The sequence below is a fragment of the Gorilla gorilla genome, chromosome 22 (assembly GCF_029281585.2).
Source record: "Gorilla gorilla gorilla isolate KB3781 chromosome 22, NHGRI_mGorGor1-v2.1_pri, whole genome shotgun sequence".
Taxonomy (NCBI): Eukaryota; Metazoa; Chordata; class Mammalia; order Primates; family Hominidae; genus Gorilla; species Gorilla gorilla.
In genome coordinates, this window is record NC_073246.2 from 31050889 (window position 1) to 31067052 (window position 16164).

General features: G+C 39.8%; 1 protein-coding gene across 4 annotated transcripts in view; it reads left to right on the forward strand.

Moving 5' to 3' along the window:
• Positions 1-16164, forward strand: part of MAP3K7CL (MAP3K7 C-terminal like) — a 48335-nt gene that overhangs the window by 13982 nt on the left and 18189 nt on the right. For 3 of the 4 annotated variants that reach the window (XM_063702743.1, XM_063702742.1, XM_063702745.1), the window contains one exon: positions 7661-7722. In XM_063702743.1, coding sequence (XP_063558813.1) covers positions 7661-7722 — 62 coding nt within the window. Of the gene's footprint in view, positions 1-3953; positions 4288-7660; positions 7723-16164 lie in introns of those variants that run through there. The other variant, XM_063702744.1, reaches the window with a different exon arrangement.

A 16164-nucleotide genomic window follows, 5' to 3' on the forward strand; every position in this document is an offset into this window, starting at 1 on the left:
CAGGAGAATCGCTTGAACCCGGGAGGCAGAGGTTGCAGTGAGCCGAGATTGAGTCACTGCACTCCAGCCTGGGCGACACAGCGAGACTCCATCTCAAAAAGAAAAAAAAAAAAAAGAGAGAAATTGTCCTTAACTAAATCAAGTCTCTTTTTGCATAGCAAAACCAGTCTATTGATGCATGATCTTGTTAGCCTGACAATTTTAGGTACTGGTTAAGATAACATCATGTTTATTAATTTACAAAGAATTGAAAACCTGCTTTGTCATCCCAAATCTCTGTCTTTATCCATATCTGTGTTAATATCCACATCCATCTCTATAGCTATACTTGTAATCTTATGGGCCCTGAAAATCCAATGTATATTAAATAATTCACATCTCTAGTGTTTAATAAGCAGGAAGCAAAGTTTTAAAAAGCTTTTGATGTGTCTTAAAACTATGTGATACTCTAACAAGGACTTGGGTATCTAGAAATTAATTTTTTTGATATATTGGGAATGTGCATTGGCTACTTTTTATCACATATTTTATTCCTAAAAATAAAATATTAATTTAAATTTAGATTTAAAATGACAGTACTCAAAGACCTTTTATGCGTAAGTTAATTTTTTTTTTTACTATCTTTCATATAAAAAGTGTTTGGAAGTAAATTTTGTTTTTGAGACAAGGTCTCACTCTGTCACTCAGGCTGGAGTGCAGTAGCATGATCTCTGCTCACTGCATCCTCAACCTCCCATTCTCAAGCGATCCTCCTGCCCCAGCCTCCCAGGTAGCTGGGACGTCAGGTATGCACCACCATGCCCGGCTAATTGTTTTGTATTTTTTGTAGGTATGGGGTTTTGCCATGTTACCTAGGCTTGTCTCAAACTCCTGAACTGAAGCAATCCTCTCACCTCAGCCACCTAAAGTGCTGGAATTACAGGCATGAGCCACTGCGCCTGGACAGAAGATTCTTAAATTCAGATTTAAATGAAGAGAGTAAATCCACAAGACCTGAGGTTATGGCTGCATCAGGGAAATCTCCCTTAAGTGGCAGAAGCAGAACTCAGTAATTAGAGTCAGTGACCTTAACCCTGTGTGTTGCCTTTGTATTATTCAGATGATGAAGAATAATTCCCCACCTCAGAAGTTTAGCTTGATAGAATAGACATGGGTTAGAGGAAAAAGTGCCACTACTCACATATATACACACACAGCTCCCCTGTCTCCACATTACTCCTTTGGTTGGGTTTATAGTGAAAAAGAATGAAAAGTGAACTTAATTATATTAAGCATTCATTATTATTACTGGTTATTTCCTAGGTGCTGGGCTTTAGGCTAGTGATTGACATATACATTGCTTTATCAATAGAAGTTTTCAGAGACAGGTAATACCCTTCCCATTTTGCAGAGGAGGAAACTGAGTCTCAAGAAGATTATGCCAGTTGTTCACATTCACCAATTAAAAAGTGGCCAACCCGAGATTCAAATGCAAGTCTGTGTCCTACTGAACGTTGTACTGACCCGCTGTGTTCTTAGTGGTTAGGAGCCTTCATAGGCAAACAGTTCCTAGGAAAGTTTCTGTATGAGCCTCAACACTTAAGCCACTACTCAGATTCACTTGCCTTGTAAGTGTCAGTTTGTCCCTGGTGACCTGCAGGACAATTTACAGGACACCAGCACTCAGAGGTCATACTGCAGGTAGAATCGACTTCATAATTTGCAGGGCATGGTGCAAAATGAAAAAGCAGGGTTCCTCATTCAAAAATTTTTAAGAAATTCAAGACACTATAGCAGAGCATTAAATTAAGCGTGGGGCCCGTCTGGAGGGTGGGCTCTGTGTGATCACATTGGTCCAATGCCCATGAAGCCAGCTGTAACTGCAGGAAATGTCAACAAATTCAGTGGATCCTGGGCAAGGCTGCCTCTTGTGTTCTGCTTGGGGAGTGGAGTGGGCTTGGGAATGTCCTCTGGGCATGGCTTTCCCTCTCCTGAGGTCTTCTCCATGTGGAAACCTAAACACTTTTTTTTTTCTTTTTTTTTTGAGGCGGAGTTTCGCTCTTGTTGCCCAGGCTGGAGTACAGTGGTGCAATCTCGGCTCACTGCAACTTCCACCTTCTGGGTTCAAGCAATTCTCCTGCCTCAGCCTCCCGAGTAGCTGGGATTACAGGCCTGTGCCACCACGCCTGGCTAATTTTTGTATTTTTAGTAGAGACTGGGTTTCTCCATGTTGGTCAGTCTGGTCTCGAACTCCCGACCTCAGGTGATCCGCCCACCTCGGCCTCCCAAAGTGCTGGTATTACAGGTGTGAGCTACCACACGCGGCCCAACCTAAACACTTTTTAACAAGGATTTAGGGCATCTCAACTTACATCCCAGTTATGGCTACGATGGGGAGCACAGTGGGAGGGGGAGATGATTGATTGTAAAACCCAGTGAAGATGCTGTTTAGAACAGTGGTTCTCAAAACCTGGTCTGGCTTTGATGAAGTTTTCACCCCTCTGATATAAAGAAAGAAAGAAGGGTACGACAGTGAGGTGTTTAGGGTATATGCTTATTTTTATCTGTAAAGCTAAATGTATGTAATATAATGGCCACTCCTTTACTCTATGATTGCCTTATGATTTTGGTGTTGAAATGTTCTCTCTGTCATAAAGGGATACTAATGATATCCGGTGGTCATTTTTGAATCATCTTCACTAGCTAAATAAAAAGTTGGATGCTCTTAAGACATAATTCCCAATATTTTAGGGAATTTTTTTTTTTTGAGACGGAGTCTAGCTCTGTTGCCCAGGCTGGAGTGCAAGCAGGGGCTTGATCTTGGCTCACTGCAACCTCCAGTTCTCACTGCAGCCTCCTGGGTTCAAGCGATTCTCCTGTCTCAGCCTCCCGAGTAGCAGGGACAACAGGCATGTGCCACCATGCCAGGCTGATTTTTGTATTTTTAGTGGAGACAGGTTTTCACCATGTTGGCCAGGCTGGTCTCAAACTCATGACCTCAAGTGATCCTCCTGCCTGGGCCTCCCAAAGTGCTAGGATTACAAGTATGAGTCACTGTGCCCAGCCAGAATATTTTAGGGAAAATTTTACTGGTTCATGAAATACGAGTCTGAGAACCTATGGACTAGTAAGTGAAGAAGAGCAGAGTGGTATGGTGGAAAGAGCCCAGGGCTGGGGGACACCCCTTAGTCTTACATGGCCACAAATCGTGGAGTCTTGGGTGGCTTCTTTCCCTTTTTGGGGTCCTTGTCTTTGGCTCTACTCTGAGGGGGCTGGACCAGATGGTTGCCTAGTCCTTTCCAGCTTCAATATTCTTTGTTAACTGATTGCTAGCTATCATTGCTAAATAACAGGGAGGATTTGGATTACAGACCCAATGTGTCCTATTTATTCAAGTTATGGAGAAACACAGAGAAGACAATTGAAGGGAATCTACAAACAAAATAATCCTGAAACCAACCCAACAGCTGCTCAATAGATGTTGAAAAGAGCCCATCATCAAATGTACTATGGTACATCATAATGGTTGGGCTATCAGTAAGAAAGTTCTAGCTTAAGGACATTGGCTTAGTCACATTGTATTTGCCAAACAGGCAGTGAACATCTGTTTATATAAAAAATTTTCCTCTTCTTTCCTTTATATTTCATCCTTTAAAAAATTTCTTAGGATACATTTTGCTTGGTCTAGTAAGTCTACAGTGCCATTTTGAAGAAGAAGCCTTCAAATTACTTCCTTAATGCATTAAAAATATGATAAAGTGATTTGCCAATTTGCGTAAGTCTGAGTCCCTGTCTTGCACAATAAATAATTGTTAAATAGATTTTAATAAAAATGTGCTGTGATTTTGTCCCATTATAAACATATCAAGCAACTATTTTTTTTTTCCAAAAAAGCTAAATTTGCTAGAGGGTCTCTTGTACAGCTACTGTACAGTCTACTTTATGCTTCTGGAATTGTCAAAACAAACTTAACTGCTGTCAGGAACTCCGATCCGGTATCACTGTCAAAATGTTTTACAACGATTCAGCCAAATGTTTTTGGAACAGCTGTGCTACTAGTCAGCCTGAGTCATTTTCCTTCTTTCCTTTTGGCCCAATCCAGTGATTCATCATCCTGCTTTTAGAATATTTGCCTATTTTTAAAACCAGTCAAAGAAGGCAGCCACTGTTTAAAAGTAAACACACCACACATCAACTTGGGGCAGCTTTGTAAGCAGCTTCGCAAGCCCTGAAATTTCTGGCTGGTAGGGATGCCAGCTAAACCAGATGGCATCAAACAGTGAAATACAGGCCTGGCTTTCAGACTTGGTAGGCTTCATACATCTGTCTTTGGTTTTCTTGTTTCCGCTGCTATTTCCTGCTTGGGTTAATCCAAGTTGATCCATTCTTTAACAAAAGTCTTACTTTTTATTTTGCTCGACTCTCTAAAACATCCATTGTATGTTGATTTCTACGTTAATCAATTAGACTTTTATTTCAACTCAGGGAGTCCAATTTGAAGCTACTTTATTTATCTGTAAATTTATCAGTATGGTCACATATGTGTGAGTTGACATGGTGTGACTATAAATAAGGACGTCGATTTCCACAACGGGCCTCATTAAGTCTGTTGATACCAGGTGTTTGCTATTTACATTACTGTAGTAAAGTAAATGGATGACTTTTTTTTTTTTTTTTTTAATAATTAAGCAGGAAGGAGTGTGACTTCACAGGGGGCAAGGTGGATTAAGTCTCAGGAAGCCTTGAGATTCATTCCTGGCTGTCTTCTAGAATTCTAGAATGTCTCAGCTGCTCTCATACTTTACAGAGTGGTTTCTCCTTCCAACAAGTGCCTGCTTGTCTATGATTATTAGGGTTGGGATGCACAAGTACAGTATGTTCCCATTTACCTTTGCCAAATCATTCTGGCCTTGGACCCAATGAGCTAAAATGGTCGTGATGTCTAGGTTATTAAACTTGTACTGCAGTGAATGTAAACACACTTAAGACCAAAATCAGTTTCACAAAGCATAGGTTTTATAATGAAGCCTACCTCTAAAGGTTCAGTGGTGACAAGTGTATTATTTTTGCCTTTTGTCCAATTCTTTGCAAATGTTGGGGTGGATTTAACAAGGCACAGTAATTGGCAGAATTTGTCACTTCTAGTCTAAGTAGAGCATTCAAAGGGCCTTGGGACTGAATCTCAGTTCCTCTGAAGACGGTCCTCTAACCTGCAGCAAGGGGCTTGGGAAATTTCTCAGTTTCTACTTGTTCTGTGAGCTAAAGTTAAGTGATATCACTGAATCTGAGGACAGCCATTGTCTAGCATAGGAGCAGATACAAAACAGATTCAAATTTGGTGATGCATTGTCATTATTTTAAACTACTTTTAAATGGAAGTATTGTTATACTACTCTTGACTAAAATATACCAGAGACTATTAAGTGATATGACCCTTGAGGGGTTTGGTCAAAGTGAATACCATGCTTGTTTAAATTATCTTTCTGGTGATTATCTTCGATGCTTTCAATGCCTTAGATGCCAGAAATGCCTTGTGTACTGCATTTTATTCTGGACTGTACTATCAGCACATTGGGAGAGGATACTTGTTTCCACATTGTATGTGGCCCATGTCACTTCCTCTAGTTCAAAAAGAACACCAACAAGTTTTTATCAAGAAATTTGGTGATGACTATGAAAACATAAAAACTGTTATCTTTTCTTGCTTTATTATAATTTAAAATAGCTTTGGTTTTTAAATTATTTTTTCACCTTATATTTTGCATACATACTGTATATGCATAGTATGTGTACTGTATATGCATATGTGCACTGTAAATGTATATATGTATAGGTACTATATATGTATATGTACTGTATATGTATGTGTACTATATGTATGTGTACTGCATATGTAGTATATGCACTGTATCTGTACTGTATACATATATGCACTGTATATGTATCTGCACTGTGTATGTGTACTGTATGTATGTATTGTATATGTATATGTACTGTACTGCATATATGTATGTGTACAGTATATGTATATGTACTGCATATGTATCTGTATTGTATCTGTATGTGTACTGTACATATCTTATTGTATCTGTACTGTATACATATGTGTACTGTATATGTATCTGTACTGTATCTCTGTTATATACGTATATGTGTACTGTATCTGTATTGTATATGTATGTGTACTGTGTATCTGTATTGTACCTGTACTGTATGTATATGTGTACTGTATATGTATCTGTACTATACCTGTACTGTATGTATGTGTGTACTGTATATGTATCTGTACTGTCTCTATTGTATATGTATGTGTATGTGTACTGTATGTGTATTTGTATTGTATATGTATGTGTACTGTGTATGTATGTATCTGTGCTGTATCTATATGTGTACTGTATATATCTAACTGTATCTGTACTGTATATATGTGTACTGTATAAATCTAACTGTATCTGTACTGTATATATGTACTGTATATCTGTACTGTATCTCTATTATATATGTATGTGTATGTGTACTGTATCTGTATTGTATATGTATGTGTACTGTGTATGTATCTGTACTGTATCTCTATTATATATTACATATGTTTGTGTATGTGCATGTGTACTGTATGTGTATTGCATATGTATATGTACTGTATATGTATCTGTACTATACCTGTACTGTATGTATATGTGTACTGTATATGTATCTGTGCTATATCTATTATATATGTATGTGTAGGTATACTGTATGTGTACTGTATATGTATCTGTACTGTACCTTTACTGTACATATATGTATACTGTGTATGTACTAGGGTAGGGATTGGAAATGAGTGGCCAATGGACCTTAGAGCCAGAGAGTACCTGGAGATAATGGAAGTTCTGCTTTCTAGCACCAAGGCTCGGTCAGCACTATGTTCTTGAAGAGATTTGGGGGTGACTTGGATATTTTGACCCATATTTTGGTCAGCTTTCCTCAAATGCTTCTTAGAACCGCATCTTCCCATCCAGCAACAGCTGCCTATTGCCAACCAGTCAACGTAAGCATGAGTTAGGAGGTCTTTCGGGACTCTCTGGGCTCTGGCGCTCCCTAACAAAGCTGTGAATTCTGCTGCAGGATCGGAGTGCTGCCTGGTGTATTGGAAAGAAACGCCCCATTTGGGTTGCTGCCTGCTTCTCACTGTAACCCAGAATGAGTTTCTGGTTAACTGCCTGTTAGTGTGGTTTGTGGTAGGAGCAGACAGCAATACCATCACAGCTTGCGGCACTTGGAGTCATTCAGAGCAGAACGAATGCTTCTACTTTTCACTAACATGTTCTCCTGTCCCATTAAAGTCCTTCTGGCCACCTCATTAGCACCTTGTTAAAGCATTTTGTTTCATATCATATTTTTTGGTTTTGGCCAATATAAGAGTATTGAAAGACAAGCAGTCCTTCTTAATTGGAGAGCTGCCAGCCTGGACATTTGAGGATTCTGATATTTGCTTGCAAAATTTTGTTCAGGCGACCTAAGCTCTCCACGCATCTGTGTGTACAGAAAATGAGCAAAATTGTCCTTTACATTCTGTCTGTCCCCAACTGAAGTGATGAAATGACTGAAACAGTGTATACTGATGGTCTAACTCTGGGGGAGTCCAAGGACTCCTACAAGAAAGAGCTCCATAGTGAAGAATCATTTTATTTCCTTGTTTTAGATGATACACCCCCTGAAGACTCCATTCCTTTGGTCTTTCCAGAATTAGACCAGCAGCTACAGGTAAGGATTTTTCTAAAGTCTCTCTTCTTTCCTCCTTCGTGTCATAAAGTATAGCGAGCTGGGCGGAGAGTGGCCTGACTAGGGGAGACTGACTTGGACCCAGAATGTGGGGCTTTGAAGTCATCAAGGATTACATTTCTAGAGCTCCAAAGTCAGGCTGAAGCCCTCATGGAATGCCCCTGTCTGGTTATCTGGCTATGGCACCAGGACAGCAAGTGCTTATAGCATAAACTGGCTCCTATTTTTAAGGGGTTCTGGAGCCTGGGAAAAGGACGGGTCCCTTCTCTACTTCGGTATGGCTGTCTCTAGGTCATTGCATTTTTGGCTTGTCTGGGGTTAGTGATTTAGTGTTAAACTCTGCAGAGAAAACTTACCATGTTTGCCAAGACTTTGGAATAACCTTCCTTTCTCTGTTCCCTGCCCCTTCCCCAGTTCTCTGACAACTTTTAATGGAATATAACTATTTTAACTTAAACCTACTGAAAATTGACTTGTTGGACCCATGACAAATTATTTTGTATATGTAGTTTCTGAGTGATCTGTTGAAAGATATTTTAATACACCAGAATTATTTGAAAGGAGCTCATTTATCACATTTTAATTTTCTTTAGATTATCCATGGTGATTCCAGGCAAAAATGGCTTTCAGAAGAGGTTCTGTCTAAAATACCAGGATACTGGCCTTGGGCCAGCCGTTCACTTGAATACTTAACTTTGTAGTCACATTTAGGCAAGTCCAATAGGGGTCTTGAATCCTGTACACAGACATTTCTTAGTCACCACTTTTTTCTCCTAAATACTGATTTTGAAAGCCTTTAGGAGGGGTTTGTAACCTCCAGTTCCCAACAGGCCCTGACATACCCTATTATCTTATACACAGCAGCTTTTCCCATTTGTGGGTGTGCCTTGTGTCCTAACGTCATTTGAGTTTGGCATTCTTATTCCTGGACAGCCCTCAACAGAGGTGGAAGAAGAACTAAGAATGAGCCCTTCTGCAAGCCAAGATAGTGTTCCTTTTTGTTTGCTTCTGTTCTTACCTCAGTACGCAGAGCACTGTGTTAAAAACCTGGCAGCAACCAGGTCAGGTTTGAAGAGCTGGTGTTCTACTGCCAGGGTGGTCTCTAAAAACCAACTGAGGGTGACTCAGGTGTGACCTGGCCGCTTGGAGGAGTCCTCATTCTCACCTTTGTAGCAGTCCTGGGCATTGTCTCAGCTTTCCAACAGAAAGCTGCTCAACAGAGCATTATCAGTTATGTAGGTATTACTGAAAATTGTATAGGAGGTCGGAGGGTTACACTGATCACCACACAGCTGTCAAAAGAGCTCTGTCGTCCCCTAAAATTTCCTCTCTAGCTATCAGCCATCACGTCTCCCTCTTTTTTCTATCCTCCATGCAGGGTTCTCAACCCAGCTCTCCTGGCTTCTAATTTCTAACCATAGTCTCTCCCTCCCCCACCCCCACCAATATGTCTTCTTTTCAGCATGAAGAACAATTCAGCCCTCCCTCTACCTTTCCTTTTTTTTTTTTTTTTTTTTTTGAGACAGAGTCTCCCTTGGTCACCCAGGCTGGAGTGCAGTGATGTGATCTCGGCTCACTGCAAACTCCACCTCCTGGGTTCAAGCGATTCTCCCATCTCAGCCTCCCTAGTAGCTGGAATTACAGGCATGTGCCACCACGCCCGGATAATTTTTGTATTTTTAGTAGAGACGGGGTTTTGCCATGTTGGCCAGACTGGTCTCAAACTCCTGACCTCAAGTGATCCGCCCGCCTCAGCCTCCCAAAGTGCTAGGATTGCAGGCGTGAGCCACGGCGCCTGGCCTGCATTTTCTTCTGGTCTGTTGACACTGCAAATGATAGTTCTTGCTTAGGTTCTGTTCTCACAGAGAGGCTGTATATGTGCTGCTGGTGGTGTAATTGGGATTGTTATTGAAAGTAATGCCATTGGCCAGGTGCCGTGGCTCACACCTGTAATCCCAGCACTTTGGGAGGCTGAGGCGGGTGGATAAGACCAGCCTGGTCAATATGGTGAAACCCCATCTCTACTAAAAACACAAAAATTAGCCAGGTGTGGTGGCACACACCTATAGTCCCAGCTACTAGGGAGGCTGAGGCAGGAGAATCGCTTGAAACCAGGAGGCGGAGGTTGCAGTGAGCCGAAGGTTGCTGTGAGCCAAGATCGTACCACTGCACTCCAGCCTGGGCAACAGAGCAAGACTCCATCTCAAAAAAATAAAAAAGAAAGTAATGGCAAAAACTACAACTTCTTTTGCACCAACCTAATAGCTATTTTTTCCCCTAGTCACATTTTTTCCTCTTTATTCTATGGTCATGTCAAAGCTATTTTATTATCACGGAAATCAGGTGAAAATAAGGAGTAAACATATTTTGAAAATAAAACACTAAAAGCATATTCAGGCTATTGTTCTCTCATCAAATTATGGATCATTAATTCTACTTTTTTTGTGTTGGAACAACATTTTTTCCTTTGGGAACTTTAATGGTCTTCTCTGGCTCGTGGATCATTCTCCACAAGACTCACAGTAGCTCTGGCAATTATCCAGATAATTTTTCTGTTAAAGCATTGCCAGGTCCATTTGAATTTTATAGCTTTAATTCCACTTGACATATATTAGAAATTAAGTCTATTTAATTATTTTATTCCAATGAAACTATTTCATCTTCATCGATCTTTAATGAATTAGGCAGTTGAGAGGGTAGTTTCTGGCTCATGGTTTTGATTTTTTTTTCCCCCTTAAAGTATGATAGTGCTTTATCTCTTTGTGAATGGAGAGTGTGTTACCAGCAATACAACCAAACACATTTCAGTAAGTGCTTGTTTGTTGAATGAAGGATAGGAGTGAGTGTTACAAACATTTACCAGTTGTCAAGGCTTTTGGGTAGGGTTGCCTCTGTCTAGAGCTGTTGCCTGTTATCTTTGTTCTGTACTCCAGGGCGTGAGTGACTAAACAGCAAGACGATGATGGTTGGGAGGAGAAATCTAATAGAAGATGACATCTAAAAGCAGATTTTTATTTCTATACTTAGCGTAAGCATATACATTTAAGCCTTCTGTTGCAGGAAGTCTCTGTATTGAAAGCAGTGAAAATGCTTTATGTACAAAAGGAACAATCTATTACACGGAGCAGGCCATCTTTATAGTCAGTCTCGTGTGCTTTCATTACACAGTAATGGCTCTTGGAATTTTATCGACTATCATCATCCACTATGGAAGAGTAAAAGTTGGGTTACAAAGGCATATGAAGTGCCTTGTGGTTGCAACTATTTGCTTGAGAATGAACTGAGTCTTGATTACCTCTATCAGAGACTTAAACATTTTCTTGGTGGAAAATAGATGATGCTAGGTATTGTCAGCCCCATTCTCTGCAAAACCTCGGATTTAAATCCCACCGAAGCCACTGAGTACCTATTAGGCAAGGGGTGTTTCCCTACATATGATCTCATTTGATCTTTGCAATAATGAGTAAGCTAACTGTTTTGTCTCCACTTTACAGATGAGAAACTTGAGGCCAAATTTTGGTCTAAATACATTTACTATTCCCTTCTTTCCCTTACGCTTTTTAAGGAATATACAGGCTGCTTAAATTACTTTGATAGGTGGAAACTTTTTTTGTTTGTTTCTGGTTTGCAAGATTGCCATAATGTAGTTATAGAATAACCTTGTAAAATCTGTTCTGACTTTCTGATATCCATTTCACATGCTTTGGTAGTTTATAAAATGCTGCTATAAAATAGCTATTTGGTAGACACTCAATCACTAATTTGACCCCCAGGATTTTTCTGTTGTTTTGCCAAGAATGTGGACAAGTTTGAGCATGTAATTTGCAGTGCTTCTATTTTCACAGAAGCCAAAAAAAGCCTTGTGCAAGAATAGCAGTGAAAAACATTTCTCTTGATGTCTGTATTAATGCAAAATATTGAGCAAGAGACCGCAGGAGAAGGTAGGTGTTAAAATGAACATCTCTTTATAATGTTCATTTGTGGGCCTTGGGCCTCCGTCCAGGGGTAGGTGGAAGGTCAGTTCTATTTGTGAAGATTCCTTTCTTGGGACTAGGTTTCTAAATTTCCCATGCCCATCAGGGACAGTATTTGAGTAGAGCTAGTGTAGATGATATAGTCAGAAGAAAGGATGCCCAATTCTATGTCCATTTCTAAGAATGAATGAAAAATCACTATTCTCTTTCTTTTTTATGTTTTGAGACAAAGTCTTGCTCTGTCACCCAGGCCAGAGTGCAGTGGCATGATCATGGCTCACTGCAGCCTCGACCTCCCCAAGCTCAGGTGATCCTCCCACCCCAGCCTCCTGAGTAGCTGGGACCACAGGTGCATGCCACCACACCTGGCTAATTTTTGTATTTTTTGTAGAGATGGGGTTTTGCCATGTTGCCCAGATTGGTCTCAAACTCCTGGGCTCAAGGGATCTGCCCACCTCAGGCTCCCAAAATGCTGAGATTACAGATGTGAACCACCGCACCCAGCCATTACTTTTCTTCAGGTCTCAGCTTCTTTCTGTTTGACTTGTCTCTCTCTGTTCTAAAAGATGGTGGCATCCTTTCATGGTCCCAGGGTTTGGGTCAAGACCAAGCCTGTCTTACTGCTTAAGCATGTTATGTTTTTGGAACCATGATTTGACTTACACATGATCCAAAACTATGCTATAACGTGGTCTTAACTGCATTGGAATGAGAAATATGTTTTATTGTCAGGTATAGGACATGATAACTAATAAGAATGACAATGACCAAGGCATGGGCATTAGCATTGGGTTGGCCTGGATTTGGATCTCAGCTAAATTTGTGATTTTCAGCATGTTATTTACTCTCTTGAAAGCTCACTTTCCTCAACTGCAAAGTGGAGATAACGATATCAATCTCACATTGTTGTGGGAATTAAATACAGTAATGAGTAGATCTAGCACAGTCCTTGACAAAATAATTGCTCAATTAATGTAAATTTCATTCTCTGGTGAAATTATTTATTGAATGAAATACTTAAGAATAAGTAATTTATTTTTATTCATGTAAAATGAAATAAAAACATCTGCTTGAATTTTTAAGTTAGAGATAGAAGTTCTGATGCCCTCTTCTTTTCATTAAGCCAAGGTGCTTCGAGAACAATATGACTTTTTTTTTTTTAACCAAATTGAGCAATAGCTTCAATCCCTCCTTAAAGTCCTCCTATCTAATCTGAGATGACAGTGACAGGTGTCTCTGTGGCACACACTGAACTAACAGAGTCTGATAAGTCCAGAAACTGATGTCACCTCCACAAATAAACAATTTCGTAGCTTCAGTTGTGTACCATAATATCCTGTTATCCGAGCAGCCTCTCTGAAAACTTCTTTTAGATTTTGCATCAATATATTGCTTGACATCTGGGAAATGAAAATGATAGAAAATGAAGAAGTCTAGCCTTCCAGGATTCTGCTACACTGGTCTTTCACATCCATCTGGAAATGTGGTTAGGGTATATTCTCATAGAAAGCACCAGACGTAGCTGACATTTTCTCTCATACACACATTGAAAAGTATCGTATACTGCAATTTTTCTTTGATTGCTGTGTCCACACAGAAAACATATATAGATACTTTGGAGCTTTTCAATAATGCCTTTAATTTTTTGTTTGTTTGTTTTGAGAAGCTCAGTTGTCATTTGGGTATGGCTTGTTCAAAAAGTTTGCTACTCTTGTGTTCTTTCTCCTTTTGATGTTGTTTATTTCAACAGAAATGACTTAAATATACTTTACTCCAGTGTAACATGATGTATAAGTTCTGTAGTATAATTGATAGTGCTCAACTTGTACTGTAATGTAGATACTATATAAATGTCATTTCTTAAAATATTTAAAGTTCTAAGATAATAGTTCTTAGATATCGAAATCAGCATGGACTGTGTTTTTCCTCTCAGTTTTAACAAACGATGCTTGTTAATTTTAAGACATTACAATGTAATGTAAATTTAAATCAGACACCCCCATCTTTCCCCAAAGTAGGTAACCCTGAGAATCAAGGAATAAATACAAAGACTGCTCAGCGAGTGTAGAATGTTTAGCTTCCTAAATATATCTCCTGTGTGGGAAGCTGGGATAGGAAAATTAAATTCTGACATTTTTGAAGACGATGGGGCCAGTAGTATTCGCAGAAGCCAAATAGAAAACGGAAACGCCTGAGCCGGCTTTGCTCCTAGCCGAGGGTGGCTTGGCTGGGTCCTTCCCCATGGAGTCTGTTCCAGGGAGTGGAATCCACTTCGGGAGGAGCTTGCTATGAACCGGCAAGCTCAGGCAGAGAGCAGAAAAGCACCATAGCGCCGTGTGGCTCAACCCGGCATTCTTGGAACCGGACCCTGCGGTTTCTCTCTTACTTCATCTTGTTAAATCGGTCCTGATAATTGGGGCGGATACCAGAGATAGTAGCAGCTCCTTCACGCTGCACTGCCATGAAATATTAAGCCCTTGCAAGCTCCATCCTCAGGCGGCAGCGGGAGGAGGCGGAGATGGAGGAAAAGGGGGTGAGGAGGAAGTATCTCCTCCTGGGCTGTGACCTCACCCAAGCCCCAATCTGTGTCTTGGAAACATGTGTTTCAAAGTTGGCTTGAGGCGCTGTTAGGAGAAGGTCTTAATTTCACCTCCTAAGAACTGGCTGCGTTGTATAGTAAACCAGATACGATGGCAGGGAGTGCATCTGAAAAGCTGCTGCTGTGACCGCACAGAATTTGTGCTCTAGTACATTAGCAGTATCTTTATTCTTCAATTTGTCAACTCAACTATCTTTGGATTCGTTTTCTTTGGAGTGCAATATTTCATTCTTTAAGCAGGAAGGTGGGATAAGTGTATCCAAAATTGGAGGATGTAGCATCATTGTGGAGAAAATAACAAGGGAATTTTTTCCCTCCTGATGTGAAAAATAATTAACTATCAACATTAAGAGTTTATTTATCGTACATCCATTCCCAGCATGGGCTTATAACTATGAAAATCTCTCTGACAAGAATAGTCAAAATCAAGCAATGAGAACTGAAATAGTGTTTCTTTTATTCCAAGAAGTTAATAGATGTTTTCTCATCTAGTTACCCACAGGTATTCTTTTAAGTTATTTTACAGTTTTTAATTTGAGCATGTGTTACATAAACCCACGTACAGCCGATTAATTCATGAGTGCCAGTGTTTTACATGTCATGTTACTTAAGCATACTGACACTCCATTTTTAAACTGGAAACCTGATTCTTGAATTCTAAGAATCGATTTCCTCAGGCAGGAGCTTGTGTTTGATTAATACTGTTGGCCATATATTGTCTCTTATTTTGAGGGATTACCTCTCAAAAGGTAAGGTAAGAGAGGATTACCCTTAGTCAGGACCTGATGATACAACATACATACACACATTATATCACAAAGCAATGAGAGTTATTCCGTCCTACACGGAACAACACATCACGTTATTCTATAGTGCCACTTTTTATATTAGGTATAAAACCTGAATATCTTAATACTTGTATTCACCAGAATTCCTGCTAGGACGAGAACCATATATATTTAAGCAAATTCTTTGATCAGTTTCCTGGCTGGGGTAAATGGCCAATGATGTCAACTGCCCTCTAAGAACAGTAGATTCCGTTGACCGGAGAGCATTTTGATTTGCTCAACAATGTTTGGGGTTACCAGTGAATAGCTCGAGATTATAAAGGGGTGAGAAATTTGAAGTTCTCTGGGGAGAAATTTGGGAAAGAGCAAAAGATTGAGTACAAATGGAGTCAGCCTCTCCTAGGTAACCCTGGTAGCACTGCTTAGAAGATGGGCTAGAGACAGCAGAAAGGTTTAATGAAATAATTTTTTTTGCATTGATTTTTTTCTTATTATGGGTAAAAACGCATATGGTAAAATTTACCATCTTAACCATTTCTAAGTGTACAGTTTGGTAGTGTTAAGTATATTCACATTGCTGTGCAACCGATCTCCAGAACTTTTTCATCTTGCAAAATAGAAAGTCTGTACCCATTAAACAACAATTCCTTATTTCCCTCTTCCTATGGCAACTAATGAGAGAATTTTACAATGTTTTGGTGGGTTATGCAATATAACCTTCCTCTTTGCTTAAAAAATAGAAATCTATATTGCTCTTTAATGTTTTCATACAAACTTGGAACATTTGAAGTGGTGCTGAGTTTTATGTCAAGTTGAAGGCTTAGTTTTTAGGATCCAGAGGCTGAAATGACCCCTGGAATCTTTGTACTCCCTGAAAACTGGATACAAAGTATTTCAGGCTTATTCTTTTTTGATTGTCCCTTCTTTATGATGGGAAGTCTTGAAAATATTATTATGTATAGATAGCATGATCATGCTGCTGAAAGCACACGTGGATATCTTGAAATATGTACTACCTATCATCACATATCCTTAGTGGCATGATCATGCTACCTATAGATAA